This window comes from Solanum lycopersicum, chromosome 9 (assembly GCF_036512215.1).
Source record: "Solanum lycopersicum chromosome 9, SLM_r2.1".
NCBI lineage: Eukaryota > Viridiplantae > Streptophyta > Magnoliopsida > Solanales > Solanaceae > Solanum > Solanum lycopersicum.
In genome coordinates this window covers 19,056,170-19,075,327 of record NC_090808.1, presented here as the reverse complement: position 1 = coordinate 19,075,327, position 19,158 = coordinate 19,056,170, and the positions used below count along the sequence as shown (strand labels likewise).

The window sequence follows — 19,158 nt, the reverse complement described above, 5'->3', positions numbered from 1 at the left end:
AAATACAATCTAGGAGGGTTCATTTTTATTGAAGTGTGCTTCATAATCACTATCGCCCTAAACAAATAGTAGAATCTATCTACAACAGTTATTTTATGTAGTGTAAAATTATATGAAGTTTTATACTATGATAGTGTTTGCTTATACCAGTAATGCAGTAACCAAATAAGTGAATTTCGATAACGTATCAAATGAAATTCTATATGTGAGGTTTGAGAAGAATAGATTGCACACAAATTTTATCACTATCTCATGAATGTAGAGATAGTGTTTCGGTAAGATAATTGACTCAAGTACAACAGATTCAATTACAAAGAAGAAGGAGACTGTGAAAACAATATAGCAAGTAACAAGGAAAAAGTCCAAAGTCTACCGGAAAGGAGACAAAACCATTAATAAAATAACATGACAATCAAAACATAATAAATAATATACTAGGATAGATTATCAAAAACAATAATAAACAATGATTAAAAATAAAAAATAAGAACTACAACAATCCAACTATGCAAATACTAACAACCCCAAGTAAGACAACATTACACTACCTAGTAATCTTCTATCATAATATGTCTCTTTTGCACCCTCTTACCTAAGGTCATGCCCTCAATAATCTGAAGTTGTGTCATATCTTATTTTATAACCTCTGCTCAATACTTCTTTGATCTATCTTTGTCTCTCCTCATACCCTCTATAACCAATTCGTTGCACCTCTTCATTGGTGCGTGTACGTATCTCCTCTTCATATATCCAAATTATCTCAGTCTCGCTTCGCTTGTTTTCCACCACATAGGTCACGCCCACCTTATCACGAATATCCTCATTTCTAATCTTATCACTCCTAATATGACCACACATCCACCTAACCATCATCATCTCTACAACATGCATCTTTTGGGCACGAGAGCTTTGACCAACACTTCGCCCCATACAAGAATGTCGGTAGACCACTCTATAGAACTTATTATCTTTGAGTTTTGGCGGTACCTTTTTATTGAGGCAAGTCTCCACGTCATCCGCGCCGCACCAAATGTAATGCAGTAACCAAATGTGGAAGTGTAATACAACTTTTTACAAACAACCTAACTGTTGAGATGGTGTCGAGGAGAAACAACTAACGTAACTAGGAGACAGAACATCAAACATGGAGTCCTACCAATGATTAGGAGTGTCAATTATGTACTTGACAAAATCAAGGTTGAGAGCGTCTGAATAAAGCTTATAAGTTGGTCAAGCAAGCTTATCGATCACATAAAGCAAGCACAGATACAGATGGATGTCTTTTTGAAATGTTTCATTTAGGGATTGCATCCTCTATTTCATTTACTTTGAATTGGGACATTTCCTCCAGCCCGCCCCAATACATGTTTGGGCAGTGAGCAAATATTGATAATTTGATATGAAATGACCATAGCTTCAAGGTTCTCTAAACACCCCTTAACTCACTATTCTAGAAGGGAACCCTTGGAATAACACTTAACAGGGTTTCATAGTACTGAAATTAGCAATAAAAGAAACCCAACAGTTCTTTATATTCATGCACCGGTACGTACAAACCATGTCGAAAATTTACTTTGATAAACTGGAATAGCAGAAAAGGGAACATTATTAATCTGGTTACGGTTGCATTGATAATAGACCTAGAAAGTATAGAGGAAACATCATTTATCCACCTGTAGATTTGCACGTGAGAAAGGATTAACCAATCCGAAGCTGAAACTTGTATTATGACAGGCTTCACTGTAAAGCAATAAAGCCAAGGTCATTCGGCAACTTTGTCAAATTATCTGATGAAACCAGAGACCATTCTGCAAACTAAGAAGCTGCTGTTGTATTGCTTCTAAACCCTGTAAACCAAAAGTCAAAACAAAAAATTATCACACTGAGAACATCAATATGTACCTGTTCTAGCTACTTTTACCTAGCAAATGAAACAAAAGGAACAAAGAAAATGAGTGAGATGCCCTATGACATGGATAGTGGATCTATAAAGACCATTGGAAAAAACAGTGTTACATATTAAAACAGGAGTGGTACACTACTTTCCACACACCTTGTTGGTCACGGTAATTCAGTCTCATGGTGGAAACAGTTAGAACTACACTTCTGCTAATTCGACCAACATGAAATATTTTTTAGCTGAAAGCAAGCTTGCAAGTTCAGCCGCTCTTGTGGAGAAAATAGAGACAAAAATCACTAGCAAGAAACCAAAGCTTTAAGCTGATTCAGGCAAAACACTATTATGTCCCTAAGATGCAGGAGAAAATAATTTCTTAAAGAACCCCAAATTCACATGAAACTGAACTATGCCATCAAGAGCCAAAGGGGACAAAGGAGATGGAACCAAGAAAAATAATGTGTTATATTCATTTACTCTTTAATGAGAGTGTCTCCCACTCACCAAATTCATATATCATGCGCACCTTTTAGCTTTGTGGTGAGCCAATCTTCAAAAGGCAAGGCAGAGGCGAGAATGGCATCGCCTTTAGTATTTTCTTAAAAAAGGCTATCAATTTAGGATATTAGAAGTTGAAAGATAATTTGAGGTTTTCTTTTCAAATCCCCACAGTTGCACTCTTAGACAGAGACTGCAATTCAAACCAATCGACTCGACTAGACTTCACTGGTGATTAGCCAGACTTTTCCGACAACTCCAAAGTCCAATCAATAAGTATTTCTTTTCTTCAAATTTTCTCTTCCTCTGTTATTTTTCCCTTCTTCTCAGAGTTACTTCTACATCCATTTTTTTCTCACTATTCTGATTTTTGTTCTCATTTGAGTTCTAGACTTTTAGTATGTATTATTTATTTTCAGTTTTTGAATTGAAAGATTTTTTAATATGTTGTTGCTATTCAAATTTTGATTATTTAGATATGCAATTAAATATTTTCATTTTTTGGTATTAATGGCGCCACACTTCAAAAAGGCGAGCGGCCAAGCAGACCCTTGTCGCCTTTCACCGTTCAAAAGACCAATCACGTGTAAGGAGACAAAAATTTTCTAAATTTGACCAGATTTCTAGGTACACTAAGGGGTCAACTTTCACAATTTTCTTTTCCTTTGTTTAATACACTATCATTATAGGCATGGCTAATAAGTAACTCATATGGATTGTGGAATATGATTGAGGCATTTCTCTGAATAGTCAATTTTAACTTCCTTAAGTGCTTCCAAATGAATTATCCTTAGTAAAGCCCCGTTGAGCCTTTTAGCCTTTAATTTTGGATTAACCACATTGGGTCGAATCCTTTTTATTGATACCATGACTTTGTTTGATCCAAAAATTGATCCTTAATGCACTATGTTAAGAGGCAAAATGAAAACAGTGGTAGAAGTGAAGTAGGTGGAAATGCTTGTTTTGTGGTGAAATTAAAGAAAGAAGGTGAAAAACATGGCCCATGATTATAAATTGCAAAAGAACTTGTATTGAAAAAAATTATAAAAGAAAAATATTCCTTGAATAGGAAACAAGTGCTTAAATATACCAAAGGTTAAAGCTTGAAACATGAATCGAAGGATATTTGTGAGGTTTGTACCAAAGAAAAGAGAAGTTGTTGAAGAAGTATGTCTGAAAAATAAAACAATTGCATTAGGGAGGAATAGTCACAAAGGCTGTATTTGGTATGAAGATAAACATTTTTCAAAAAATGTTTTTCAATTTTCTCATGTTTTATTGGGTTAAATTTTTTGGAAAATACTTCCCAAATCAATTCATTTTCCTCAAATTTAAGAAAATGAATTTCCTTCAAAACTCAAGAAAAATATTTTCCAAAATTCTCTTCTACATTTTCTACTCACCAACAAAACATGAGAATATAAGTCAAAATGTACTTATTTCCAGGAAAACATTTTCCTTCATACCAAACACACTCTAAATATATCCTAAGAGATCATTCGGTAGAGTGTATAAGAATAATGTTAAATAGAGTGTATTAGTAATTGTTGCATTAGCTATGCATGTGCTTGTATTGTGATTATTTCATTGCATAGTTTGGTTTGGTGCATTAAAAATAGTATGTATTTCATTAAAAAAAATTCTTTACAAAGATACCCTTCACGGTGGAAAAGATGTTTAAAAAGCTTAGAGGGACAATTGGGTCTTTTATCATGTTAATTTGTGCTTTAAAACCATTGCATTGCTAATACATAGAAATCCATGATATTATCAATGCACACTTTAATACACAATAGAGTGTATAACTAGTGCAAGCATTAGTTATACATAGGTTGAAAAAGAGTACCAAGGCTAATACATGCATTATTTTTTCTAATACACTCTACCAAACGACCCCTAAATATACCCTCCTTTGCCTTAAGCCAACATTACAACCAAACTTAAGTCCTCTTGATTCCATGATTAGTGCTTTGTGAAAATTAAAGTACACTAAGGGCAAGCTTATGGTATATTAGAATATGTAAGAACATTTGTTGAGGATGAGTACTAAACCTTGAAAAATAGGCCATGGTTTGAAATATGATGAGTGTAAGGCTATACTAAAAATGGTGAGGGCATTCATGACGCAAGTTTGGGTGAATTATATTTTGGTGTGTTCTTATATGATTACGTTGGCCCGAAATATTCGTGAAGAGTCAATCATTGAGGTTATGTGGTGTTGATTGGGAAACTAACAAAATGAACTAAATTGTTGATTGTTACATAAAGTGCGGATTACAAAAGCATGATTGACTATGTTTGGTTGATTTTACTGTGCGTGGATAAGTCCAAAGTTGATAAATGATGAGGTAGTGATCTTGAGCGTATTTATATGCCCAATTACTATGTATTGCTCGTGTTTACCTTACGTTTTGAGAGCATTCTTAATTCTAATTGGTATATTTAGATAATTCCTACGATGATTGCACAATAACCTATATGATTAGTTGAATGTAGGGATTCCTAAGGAAGTATGTACATAACGGAAGCAGAGAATGACATTGACGAAAATGAACCAAAGGAGAAGCCGGACGCACTGCCCCAGCACATTAGATGCAATGGTGTGGCAGGGCGTGAGCATCAAAATTTTAGAGAACACTTCCAGGCGTAACTGGCGTAAGGCGCCAGGCCTGGACATGCACAAACCTCTCTTGGCGCGATTCTGGTGCATTGTCCCCGACTTTTCCAGCGAATTTTAGTTGTTTTAGGATTCCAAAGTTAAATAAAAGTGGGAATTAATTTCCTAAACTCTATAAATATGACCCTAGGGTTATTTGGTGAAGTACTTCTTTTTCGTGCGCGAGAGCAATGGATTAACAATTTGTGTTAGGTTTCAATCCTCTACTCTTCCTTTAAATTCGATTTGTATGAAATTAATAGTCTTTGTGTCTTTGAATATTATGATTGGCTAAAAAAATTTGTTTTGGGGCTGTAGCTATAAGTAATTGTTAAACATCACTTGTATTGAATTAACGTTGGTAATCGCTTAAATTACTTTTGTTTTCTTTGTTTTAGTATTTTATGTTAGATCATCATAGAGAAAATCTATTGTCTATTCTTGAACTCAAGAGATAGAGAGGTAGATAGACCAAAGAATACAAAGAGCTCAATCTCTCTTACATATCTTTGAATATTATGATTGGCTACAAACTCTTGTCCTGGGGTTGTGGCTACGTGTAATTGTTGAACATCAATTGTTTTAAATTATGTTGGTTATCGCGTAAATTACTTTTGTATTCTTGTTTTAGTATTTTATGTTTGATCACCATAGAGATAATCTATTGTCTATTGTTGAACTCAAGAGATAGAGAGATAGATAGACCAAAGAATACAAAGAGCTCAATCTCTCTTTCATATCACTTGTTCAGATTCGTGTTCAGGATTGATACCGAACGAACACTGAGCTTGGTTAAGAAACAAGATAAAATTACAAATGCTCGCCAATTGAGTTTTGTCTATCTCCATTCGACGATATGGTTAGATAGTAAATTAGAGTAGGCGATTAGAAGTCGAGAGATCATGATCATAAAATCAACCTTGTAAATCAGTCATTTGATAACCATAGTTGATTCATCGTGTGAGATATGATACATGAAACCCTATGCATGTTGCAGCCTTGGATTGTCCCATAATTATTTCAATCACCGAAATTGAAGTTGTCGTTATTAGTTACTTTTATAATTGAATAATTCGCAATAACAGTATTGAACAAAAACAGAAGTTCTTGAAAACGCTTTCTTTAAATTGTTAAATTAATATAAATTGATCGTAAGTCCTTTGGGTTCGACAACTCGATTCTAAAAGAGGCATTTATTACTTATGCGACTACGTACATTTGCTTATGCATTTGGGAGCAACAAGTTTTAATAATAGTTATTTATAGTTGTTATTAGCAATATCTCATTCCAGTAACATTAGGAAACCATGTCACACAGTTTCTAGGGGGGAGTTTATCTCATCAATATTTAACCAATGAAATCTAAGCAGAAAATTATTCCAATATTTGAGTACTTCAACTTAAGAGATTGCAGGTTCTCTCTTGATGAACCGAAAACATAGTCCTAGGAAGAAAACATCTAATTTCATCATGCAACTTCTCATAACTAGATTGATTCATTTAAGGACTGTAACAACTTATTATCAGAGCAGGCATTATGGGAGACCAAATCCAACAATGGGGACAATTGGTGAACTTGTTCCAAAAAGAATGTGCAGCCAATTTAGCCAAGACATTACGCCATAAATGGTCATTTGGATGCGCACAAAGTATTTAGCAAATTCAAAGGCCAATTATGAATCAAGTGAAAATGTCGGTCGCAATTGAGGTTGGAAGGGTAAAGCTACAGTGGTAAGAGGGTCAAAATCATAATAGGAGGAAGTTCCATCATTCCTAGGTATACAATGTTGGATTTTCCACAATTTAATGGCAAATAGGACCCTTTGGGATGGCTGAACAAGTGCAAGCATTTCTTTCAACACCAGCAAACACACACCAGTAGAAGAAAAAATAAGACTTGCTTCTTTCATTTGGAAGGAACTACACAACTCTGGTTTCTTCAACTAGAGAAAGATATGCCTCAATGCTCTTGGGATGAGTTCAACAGTCAATGCAACCTTTGTTTTGGACCAACAATTAGAAGTAAAAATTCGGGAGAATTCGCTAACTTAAGACAAATTGGGACGGTGTCAGATACCAAGAAAAGTTTGAGCAACTGGTTTGGCGGGTTGGTTACCTTACACAGGGGTAAAAAGTTGAATTTATATGTAGTGGTCTTGCTGATTAAATAGCAATTGTGTACAATTGCATAACCTTCAATTGAGGTAGAGTTGCATAATCCTCCCGATTTGGCTATGACAAGTATTTCCCAGCTTTATGAAAGCAAGGAACAACCTCTTTATTTGCAATTGTTAGATGTATGTATATCAAAGACAACATACAACACGCCAAATTTGTGAAGAAATGACCAGATTTTGAATTGCAAAAAAGACGACTTAACAGGACTTTTTGTTTCAAAAGTGGAGAACTGTTCACCCGAGATTATCATTGTAAGATATTTTTCTAGGTCGACTCAATAAAAGATGAGGAACAATTTGTTGAAAAAGAGGGAAATACTAGTAGTTTCAACCCTGAGCGCTTGAGAGATGAGCAAGATTTAAATGAGGGAGGAAACCATGTCCTAGTTTCTAGGAGTAGTTAGCTTATTAATACTGTATTTAAACTCAATGGTTATCCCATGAAATCTAAGTAAAAAATTATTCCATTTTTTGTGTATTTAAGCTCAAGAGATTGCAAGTTATCTCTTAACGAACCCGCACCATCGGTCATAGGAAGAAAACATGTGATTACATCTTGCAGCGTGTCCAATAACTAGATCCATATTAGGGACCATATTAAAGTAGTTACGACAATGACGCAGCCTAAACTATTATGCATGCTCTTATATCAAAAGAAAATGAGGTCCACTATTTCAGATGAAAAATAGGTTACTGAAGACAACATCCATTATGGAAACACTCTCTCTACCCCACAAAGGTAGGGTTAAGGTCTAAATACATCCTACCCTTCCCAGAGACGCTTGTGAGATTGCACTGTGTTTGTTGTTGTTGTTTTTTGATGATGGAATCCATCACATCAATACCTAGGAGTACTCTCTTTTTAAGAAAGGCATGTAGAACATCAATGCGTAGGTGTGCTCATTTACTCCATTCTTTGTTGCAATTTACTTAGTATGTAAGAAAATCGGAGAGGAGGGAGCTAGTCCCTTCTCTGCTGCACTTTACTCGGTACGTACATCATCTACCATGCCATAGTCATATTTATCTTACGCACGGTACTCGGAACAATCATAAGAATGGCTCCCAAAACTTGAAGTTTGTTGTGAAAGAGAATACTTTTATTACATGCAGATCAATTAAGCTAAACAAATGAAGTAGGCAGCCAAAGGAAGAAAAACAAAGAGAACTTACCCCATGATCCATGGGCTGGCAAGCTGACGTACTGAGGACATGACCCTCTTGAGCTTGTATCATGTGCACAGTCACGAGGCTGTAAAAAAGACGGTATTGAAGCACATGCTTATTATTCACTTCTAATTGTAATGGGGAAGATTAGGGGAATGACAGTACGCAAATAATAGAGATTCAAGATAAACATGAAATTAACTTTTCCCAGTAACTTGTATGATGAATAAAATCAGAAGACCAAAACAAAGCCCATATTCTTCCTAATCCCCCTGCTTCTAACATCTAGGATATTTATCAATGGGATGACCCAGGGGGTAATGGATGATCAAAAAGAAGGAAGGTCATTGTTTTGTTCATTTGTCTAATCAGTTGGCCTTTCGGCAATCACAAAACCTTAGTAACTAGACATATAAACAAGATATACATCCTAAACTATCAAATCATGAACTTCTCTGCATTATGGTCATGTATTATCTACTGCTGAGGCTGTCCGGGATAGAAAAGAATGGAAGGTACTTCCTTGATGCTTACAAAGATTTCTGTTTTAGATCAGGCACCGACAGATGTGTCTGATATTTTTTATTTGATGCTATAAGAATCATGGTCACATAACAATAAATGTGAGATCACAAAGCATCTATTGCAGTATTTCTGTCAGAGCATCAGAGAGACGACCAACCTCAAAATTCTTATAGAAACATATACGAAGTTCTTCCAGGGCATCGCCTGAGCATACCAACTCTGGGGTTGTATGAAAAGCATTTTGAATGGATGAAATGATGCCTCCTAATGGATACTTTTCAGAATCTGATGGTACATATCCAGCTTCAAATAGAACTTCCTGGCATTGTGTTTGAGTGTGTAATTTTAGTCAAGTACCACACATAACCACTATTTGGTTAGTTGACTAACAGGGGAAAAAAACTTACAAGTGTTCAACAGATTTTAAAAGGAAACAGTAGAGACTAATCAATGAGCAACAGCATATTCATATGCAACTATCAGGCATAAAATCGTGAGGTGATTAGTTTATTGACATTGAAGAGGTCTTATTAATATTCATCTGATAACAAAATGGAACTGTATCAACAATAATACCATTATAAAGAGTTTTAGTGCATAAACAATGATATCAAGAATATTTTGATACAGTTGATTAATCCACAAGTTACAGCATGTACGTTACACAATGCATGTCCAGGTTACGTCCCCTCCTCTCCCCTTAATTCTTCTGTTAATTACCAAGTCACAAAGATTTCTCTCTTGATAAATTTTGTATGGACAAGAATAATAAACATCCATAAGTAAGTTTTAACATATAACTAAATGACTGAAAACAAAATGAAACTGTATCAACAATAATACCATTATAAACCATTTTTAATGCATAAGCAATGATATCAAGAATGTTCTGGTACAGTTGATTAATTGACAAGTTACAGCATGTATGTTACACAATGCATGTCCAGGTTAGGTTCCCCACCCCCCACCCCCCACACCTTGATTTTGCTGTTAATTACCGAGTCACAAATATTTCCTTCTTGATATATTTTGTATCGGCAAGAACTAGGTACTAATAAACATCCATAAGTAAGTTTTAGCATATAATTATTCAAGATGCAACTTCTTCTGTGTTTGATATCATCATCAACTTCATAGAACGAAAATATCCCAACAACATTAGAAAAAATTAGAATGTATAACCAAAAAGAAGGAAAAGGACATGAAATTGCTACAATAAAAAAATATATTGGCCTTCCAAGGATATTATATCAAAACTAAAATACATAGCATGAAAAATCACTTACTGTGACGTTATATTTGAAGTAAACATTCAACGTTGTCAAAAAGAATTCATATTCGTCAAGGACAACTGGATAAGCACATGTCCCGTGTTTTTCTGCAATCAATAAGCATGAAAATATAGTCACAAAGGATAAATTAAAGAGGCTCCAATCTTACTTATGTCCGTGTGATATATTTAAAGCGCATATAACTGTACCAGACCTTCTGTACTATAATCAGATTGGATTTAGTAGAGAGATAAGGCCATGTGTTAAACTCCATATACCTCCCTATTGAAACCAGGCGTTTCGTTGGTAACCACAATATATTATACCACAGCATAATACATACTATGAAGTGTTGGTTGAGGAAAGAACATGATTTCTTTTACATATTGCATTGCAAAAAAATATGATAACCACTTTTTGTAGGTGGATCCTCAGTGTAATGTAGAGGGATTAATGCTCCTGATAACCCCACACTCCCCTCGATACTCCTTAACCGCTACCAAATGCAGAATATGAGTTATTCAAGCCCATCCACAATCTTTTTTTGGTTGGTTAAAAAGTAGGCAAAAGTAAAGCCCATCCCTAATCTAGTTCTGTGAATCTCTCTAGATCTGGTTGCATTAGGGTCCGTCACAATCCACCACTGATGTGAACTCTCATTAAAATGCATTGGCAATTGAATTTGAGAAACATCCAAGGGACGGAATAGCATAACCTTGTATAGTGTCCTCTTCATACTTCCTCGAGTTGTCTCATTACAAATATCTCAATTGAAATTATATATAAATATTTTGATAACCAAAATTATATGTAAACCTTGCTAGCTAAGAAACACAATGTTTTGTCAGTATGTCCTATGTTGGCACATTATTGTCATACCAAAGGAGATTACGGTATCCTCTTTGTATGCACATTAAGTGCACACCCAAAGACATCTCATTGATGAAATGACAAAAGCAGAAGGAAAAAACTACCTCATACCTCAGTTTTAGAAGGAGAAGAAAGAAATAGATTAATAGTAGTAATAACAATAATACTAAATAATAATAATAATAATAATAATAATATACCAGGAATTAAATGTCTTATCACTTATCAGTATCCAAGGTGAAGAAAGGAGCTACTCTCAATTTTTTAAGAGATGTAAAGAATCAAGTAATTTCTAGGTTTTTACATCCTTGGCTCCTTGCTGCAGAAATCTAGAACCCTGCTTCTCAATTAGATTCTAGAAAATAGCAAGCTCTTAACCTTCTTTCATCTTGTACAATTAATTTTATTTTTTGGTAAATGACAATATTATTACAGAAGCCAACATTACAATCCAGAAAAACAAAAACAGAAAAACAGAGAGGCCCAGCTGGACATGAAGACCCAAGCCAGCTACAACTAACAGCAAAGTACTCATAGCCCCCAAGTCCTCAAGTATCAGCTAGTAAACTATAGCATTAAAGGTAGTAGTTAAGTTCATCCATTCTCCTAGTCAATCTCTTGTATGATTAATTTAATATAAATAAGGAATAAGGCAAGGTAATTACCCCACTGTAATTATCTCCAGAGTCAGCATAGAGGAGTGCAAGAAGAATGTGTCAGTTCCTTAATGGTATCCAATTCAAATAATCAATGAGTAAGATAACAGTGAAACCACCTCATGACCCCAGAATGGTCCTTTTTTGTGATGGCAAGATCTGGGGGAACTACAACTTAAGGAAGGCCAATACTTCCTCATTGGCTCAAGCAATGTTGAAATCTGACAAAAAAAACTTGGCTCATAAACAAAAAAAAGTGATCTCAGTGATGAGGAGTAAGCATGAAATAGATTAAAGAGAAACACCACTATGATTAAGGAAATCTAAGCTTCTCAATGACCTCGGAATTTGCAAATATCCTAGCTAACCAATAAAGTTCCGGAATTTGCAAATATCCTAGCTAACCAATATAGTTCACAGACGCTTGCCGCTGCTAAATAGGATAAATCATTTCAAGCCAGTACACACCAAAAGATTACTGATGGCTTAACGCTCTAATTGTTTTGCAAAAATTCTTTGGTGCACATCACATAATCTCACATCCTAGTCTATGTTGCCAATAAATATGTGAATCATATCACAGAATTAAGATCTGAAAACTTAAATCATACATAGACAGAAGGTCATATATTCACATACTTCATGATTAATAGTTAAAATAATAGCATGTAGAACAAAGCATAAGTGTTCACACAAGAAGAAATGCTCAATGTAAAATTTGGGAAATCCTAAGTTGTTGAATGCCTAAACTTTATCAGAGCTGTGCAGCCAAAGGTGTTGCCAGTGATATAGCTGGAATGAGGACAACGGGAGACAAATGTTTGAACCCCAACAGAAGCGAAAGATGTAGGTGATTTTTAACTGACGGCTGACGCCACTACTATCCCAACAAAAAGGAAAAGAAAAAAGAACTTTGTGAGCTCCTGTGACTTAGTCGTGGCATCAGAAGACACTGTTGTTCCAGTTACAAACTGTTGAGTAGCAATGCAGATAGTTCTCACATTGAAATCTTCTCGGGCGAAAAGCAGAATAAGCAAACTTACCTCCTTCTGATCAAAAGGGCGACCAGAACAACAGGAAGGCCAAGTTCCATCGTTATATTCAGTCCAAAGTCCATCTAGAAGACAAGAAACCTTATTCAGTTGTATGTTTCACTTGTGACCACATGAAACTGAACTACTACAGAGCTCTGGCAGAAGGGAGTGGGACTTACGAATTGTGAATACAGATGGCGAGTTTGAGCTGGAAAAATACAAAAAAAAAAATCACAAAGGTAAGCTCCTATTTGAAATTGTAGGAAAACAAAGAGTCGTGTCGGTGGCCCGAGTAGATTTAGTTATGAAAGACCCAATATTCCAAGAAGAAATGAATGGATTTGCCCAAATTTGAACGTAATAGTATAAATTAAAATAGATACCGGCTGCAACAAGCGTTGGAAGAGCAGCAATGGCGAGTTTTTCGGCAATAGGTGCCGGGCCATTGAAGAGCTAGCTTGAAGTAATCGAACTGTCTCTGTTTTCCTCCTCTTCTAAGTAATCCAACTTCCTCATCCCATCCACCCTTCACTGCAATGAGAATACAACATACTAATAACATCCACAGATTCACAATTGCAGGAGAAGACATGGTGGCTTTTCTCTTCAAATTTTCACTCTTTTTTTTTTGGATTTCTTTCTATGGATGCAATCCAATGAATTGTCAAACTGTATTAAATACTAATAATGAAAGAAGACGAAGACTGGTAGGACACGGCAGTTTTGGATTATTTTTGAAAAAAATAAATGAAAATGAGTAGAGGCATAAAATGCAACTTGAGAAAATTAAGCAAAGGTGTCAAATAAATCTCGTTTTTATTTTTGACGATGGATTAATTAAGAGCTGGTTAAATTTTTTTAAAAAATATAATTAATTAATTATGGACTAAATTAACATTTTAAAAATTTTCTAATTTTTAATAAAATACAAAAAAGCACACTTTTATAATTCGAACCAAATCATTTAAAAAGAAAAATATTTCATCTTCCCTCCTCTCTTCTCTCTCTTCTTTTCTTCATCTTTTTCCTTAGAAATTCGGGAATTTGTCGTTACTCTTCATCTGCCATCGTTACTCTTCCTCTCCAGTCCTCTATTACTCTCTCATCTTTCTATTCTGTAATTGTGTTAGACTAGAAATGAATAAGTATTTTTTTGAAATACTTTACAATTTTCGAAGTTCTTTTCTTAGATTAATGAACAATAAAATGTTCTTTAGGTGTAAAAACTGAACAATCGACTTAATGGTGTGTATTATTTATCATTTTTGAAAGAAAATCAGCCAACTCAAAAAATCCTTATTTTGAGGAAATGTATCTGTAATGTTATCATTCAGTGAAAAGTTATTTTTTGTTGCTGTTGTAGTTCTTTTTTTTGGCCATTTTGTTGATATGATTTTAACGTGTGTTGCCACATTTTAGTGATATATTGGTCATCTGTTGCCACATATGATTCAAATGTTGCAATAATCAGTACAGATTTGTCAACATATGATGCATATGTCGCTACATAAGATGTATATGTTGCGCAACAACAGGTACATATGTGGCAACATAATGTTAATTTATTGCAACAGACTATTCATCGCTTGCAACATACTGCTAATATTATTTTATAATGAATTGTAAATTGATATGTTGGTCATCTACTGCCACATAAGATTCAAATGTTGCAATAATCTGTATAGATGTATTAACATATGATGCATTAGTTGCTACATAAGATGGATATGTTGTGCAACAACAGGTACATATGTGGCAACATAATATTAATTTATCGCAACAGAATATCCATCGGTTGCAACATACTGCTATTATTATTTTATAATGAATTGTAAAATATCAATATTTTTTATTTACCTTGTAGATGAAATGATACAAGAAGCTTCTTCCATGTCAACAACTTAATATTCTAACATGAAGTGCTTTTTTTGTCTATGCGAAAAATGTGAGCAGCAACATGATTATTTTATTAGTCGTGTTAAAAAACTCACTGATATTTTTAAGGAAATGTCTCATAATATTGATGTGCAAAGATCCAAGAAGACTTCACAGCCTTTGAAATGTAGGAGGTTGAAAAAATCTATTTCTCAAACACTTTCTATGATTATTGAGAAGAAAGAAAAGGAGAAGAAGGCAAAGGAGGAGAAGGAGAAGAATGCAAAGGAGGAGGAGGAGGAGAAGAAGGCAAATGAAGAGAAGGGGAAGGGGAAGAAGGCAAAACAGGAGAAGGAGAAGAAGAAGAAGAAGGCAAAGGAGATGGAGATGGAGAAGGAGAAGGAGAAGGAGAAGGAGAAGGAGAAGGAGAAGGAGAAGCAGAAAGAAAAAGCGAAAGCGGAAAAGAAAGGAAGAAAGTCGAAGTTGTCAGTTGTGATGTGAAGCGACAATATTCATTTGAAGGTTTTAACATTGACGGTGAGGGTCCAACTGAACTAATGTCATCCTTCTCACAATGGATAAAAGAGAGTCTTTACAAGCATCATGCAAAAAAGTAAGTAAAGTAAAGCAAGTAAAGTCGTTCAACTATTATTAGAATTTCTTCTTGTTGTCTAATATATAATGATTTATAATGGTTACACAATTGCATAGGAAACAAGGAGGATCACTACTTAGCCAATTGCTCAAAACATGAATTTGACGAACTTGATTTAGTAGTTTCATTTCTAACGAATAAGGATTGGTTTGACGTAATGTCTCAACCCAATAGGTGCTGGAATGATGAGGTAAATCCATACTCACTTTTATATGTATTGTTTTGTACATGAATATGTACAATTAAATTGATACACTTGTTTGATTGCATGTGTGCAGTATGTGGATGTCATATTTTATTATTTGCGTAAGAAGTCGAAACAAAAGATTCAGTCTGAATATCAATATACCATCACTAGTTGTTTTTTCAAAACATACATTGACAATTCTAGTGAATATGAGGATAAAATCATTGACATAATGAAAGGGTATGCTATACCTTCTGGAATGCCTTGCACTTGATGGATGATGTTTATGTCCCTGTAACTGGTAATGGGGGATTCAATTTGGTCTTGGCAGTCGTTGCATTGAAGGAGCGGTGCATAAAAGTGTATGATTCCATGTCCACAAAAAATATACTTTTGATAGTAATAAACACGATAAATTTATATATGTAGCAACACATAGTATATATGTAGCAACAGATATTATATATGTTGCGACATATAGTATATCTGTAGCAACAGAGAGTATATATGTAGCAAAAGTTCGTATATATGTAGCAAGAGATAGTATATATGTAGCAACATATGTCCACAGTTTGAATTGTCAAAATTAAAAAAAAAAGGTTTTATTTTCATTTTCTCTCTCTCCTCTCTTCTATAAATGTCGTTTTGTATTCCACAAGATTTATTTAGTTATACTAATTTCTCTTCTATATATAAATTTCTGTAGTAATATATATGGAAAATTTATATGTTGCAACAGTTAGTATATATGTAGCAACATATATTATATATATAGCAACATATTTCACAGCTTGAATTGTCAAAATTAAAACAAAATTGAGCGGTTTTAATTTTTATTTTTCCTCTCTCCTCTCTCCTCTCTCCTCTCTCCTCTCTCCTCTCTCCTCTCTATTCTATAAATGTCGTTTCGTATTCCACAAGATTTATTTATTTATATTAATTTCTCTTCTATATATGTAATTTTTGTAGTAATAAATACAAAAAAATTATTGCAACAGTTAGTATATATGTAGCAACAGATATTATATATGTAGCAACATATGTCACAGTTTGAATTGTCAAAATTTTTAAAAAAAATTGAACGATTTTAATTTTCATTTTCCCTCTCTCCTCTCTCCTCTGTCTTCTATAAATGTCGTTTCGTAGTCCACAAAATTTATTTATTTCTTCTCTACTGTCAACTTCTCCTTCTTCTCTTCGATTCTCTTAGTCCTTCCTTCACATATCATCTTCTACAGCAAGGCGGTGTTGTCCTCATAATTTCCACTTTATCGTTGATATATATCTTCTTAGGTAAGGTAACAATTAATTAGGGTTTGAAATGCATGTGCTTATCTGCTTATTGCCCTGTTTTGACTTGTGGTTGTAGCTCATGTGTGTGTGGCTTTCAAATATTTTATTTTTGTGGTTGCAGATACAAATATAATGGCTCTTGTCAAAAGAAAACTTGAGATTGATACATCTGACCAAACAAAGATCCAGAAGAAGCCTAGGTCTAAAATTCATAGGAAAAGGAACGGAAATACTACATTTTAAGAAAAACTTGCACCTGAAGCGATTTCTACTTCTCAAGCAGAAGTAGAATTTTGTCAAAAAGAATATAAACAAAGACAAGTAATTGAGGAAGAAGATGGAAAAAAAAGTTGAGGTACAAGGGAAAATAAATAAAGTTCAGGAAGAAGAACGGGAAAATACAGAAGTAGTAGTTGTGACACAACAAGAAAAAATAAATGAAGTTCATGAAGAAGAATAAGAACTTCATGAAGAGTTCAATGCTAGTGGCGATGATGAGATAAAAATCATCAATGCAGACACTTTTTCTGTGCATCTGCGGCCTGATGCTAATGGTGACAACATCATTAGGTCAGTCCTGGGAAGACCACTCATCAAATTCAGGAATATCTTCAAGAGAAACCAATTGGAAGATTTTTTCAGAAATAGTTGTCTTGGTCATTTTCTTGATTTACCCATTGATCCACTTCCACATTTTCAAATGACCATCGTGTATGAACTTTTGAAAAGAAGGTTCATTTTTGAAAATTCCAATAAAAAGGATGGGATTCTAATTAATTATTATGGCATGCCAATTTTGTTTGGCATAATAGAGTTTGCCATAGTTACAGGGCTAAAATGTCATCAACCTGTTGAGACCATTCCTGAATACATTGTTAAAACAGAACCACAACGAAAGAAAATAGTTAAAGAAGTAGCAGAAATAGGACAACGGTCACTGCCAACTGAGGAGCAGGATTTGATGTCCCTTGTTGGCAAAAGTTTTAAAAATTCTGACTTATTAAGTTTGTTGGAACGGTAGGATAGATCAAGGAAGCACAAGGAGTCATTGTTCTTACTTTGGTTTACACATAATATTCTTTTGCCGAAGGATCTGGGCAACAACATACTTTTAAAGTATGTCAATTTCTGTCAGGATATTGAAGTTTTCAAGAACTACCAGCGGGGTCATGAGAGCTTTCATCTAACTGTCGACTACATATTGAGGCCTTTAGGAGAAAAGACCAGCAACTTGTTTGCTTTCATGGTAAAGCTAAATGTTTTTAATATTCTTATATTATATTAAGTAATAATTCAACATTTGATTATTGACAGGTTTTCCTTTTTATCAGGCTTGGGCATTTGAAGTCATTCCTAATTTGACCCACTAAGTAATTGCAGCAGAAGAGAGATCATCCCCAAGGATGATGAGATGGTGGATGGAAAGAACAAAAACTACCAAAGAAGGGCATATTCCAGATCTTTTTAACCCTCCTTTTGATGCAATAAGTTATTATTAATATATTACAGACATATGTTGCTACATTTGTGCCACATGTTGCTATAGATAATTCATTTGTTGCTACAGATGAATTGTTTGTCGCAACATGTGTCACAAATATTGCTACAGATGAATCATCTGTAGCAATTTGTGTCACATGTTGCAACACATGACTCGTCTGTAGCAACATGTGACACAAATGTTTCTACAGACGAATCATGTGTTGCGACATGTGTCACAAATGTTGCTACAAATGATTCATCTGTAGCAACATTTGTGACACATGTTGCAACAGACAATTCATCTGTGGCAACATTTGTGACACATGTTGCGACGGAAAATTCATCTGTAGCAACAGAAAATTCTTACTAATGACTCATTTTTACTATTTTAGGTTGTCCATCCATGGATTACCCCAACAAAAGAGGAATTGAAAATGTCATATCTAATAACTCTAGAGTTGGTTGAAACCATTTATGATCCTGTTGCGGATAGAGTTAAAATGGTGTTGGCTGGAGCAATAACCATCAAAAGAAAGAGAGTTTTTAATGAAGTCAGTAATGAATTAGTTGTTTTTTATGCTGATGATGGTGTTGATGTTGATTATGGTACTGGTGTTGGTGCTGCTGCTGCTGGTGCTGGTGCAGGACAACACAAAGGGGCTACCTCTTGTAGACGATGATGTGGCTTTCTCTATGAGAAGTGTAAGAAACATGATGAATATTCTATCATGTATCTACAAAAAATGAGTGAAGCTGTCAATGAATTTAAAAACAAGAGGGGTGTGAAGGTCATTATATCAAAGAATGTGCGGCATGCATGTACTCCAAAGGTCAAGCAGAGAAAAGAATTATTTGACAAGGCAATGCAAAATTTGAAGAGAAAGATGTTTGGAGAAATTCCAAGGGTCGTAATGG

General features: G+C 34.5%; 1 protein-coding gene across 1 annotated transcript; it reads right to left on the bottom strand.

Moving 5' to 3' along the window:
* Positions 1-1,501: 1,501 nt before the first annotated feature.
* Positions 1,502-13,399, bottom strand: RNaseLER (T2-type RNase). Its single transcript, NM_001320215.1, has 9 exons — positions 13,135-13,399; positions 12,931-12,959; positions 12,761-12,834; positions 11,837-11,938; positions 11,727-11,730; positions 10,207-10,298; positions 9,078-9,239; positions 8,402-8,480; positions 1,502-1,847 (listed from the first exon to the last, which is right to left on the bottom strand). The coding sequence occupies exons 1-9, from the start codon at positions 13,341-13,343 to the stop codon at positions 1,816-1,818; spliced, it is 783 nt and encodes a 260-aa protein (NP_001307144.1). The 5' UTR covers positions 13,344-13,399; the 3' UTR covers positions 1,502-1,815.
* Between the last annotated feature and the right edge of the window lie 5,759 nt (positions 13,400-19,158).

Bases quoted from the DNA above. Each gene is read 5' to 3' on its own strand.
- RNaseLER (NM_001320215.1), bottom strand. From the start codon at position 13,343: ATGTCTTCTCCTGCAATTGTGAATCTGTGGATGTTATTAGTATGTTGT. The intron at 12,835-12,930 runs GTAAGTCCCACT...CTTGTCTTCTAG, and splicing joins GCCATCTGTATTCACAATTC to ATGGACTTTGGACTGAATAT. The intron at 8,481-9,077 runs GTTGGTCGTCTC...TCTTTTTTACAG, and splicing joins GTTTCTATAAGAATTTTGAG to CCTCGTGACTGTGCACATGA.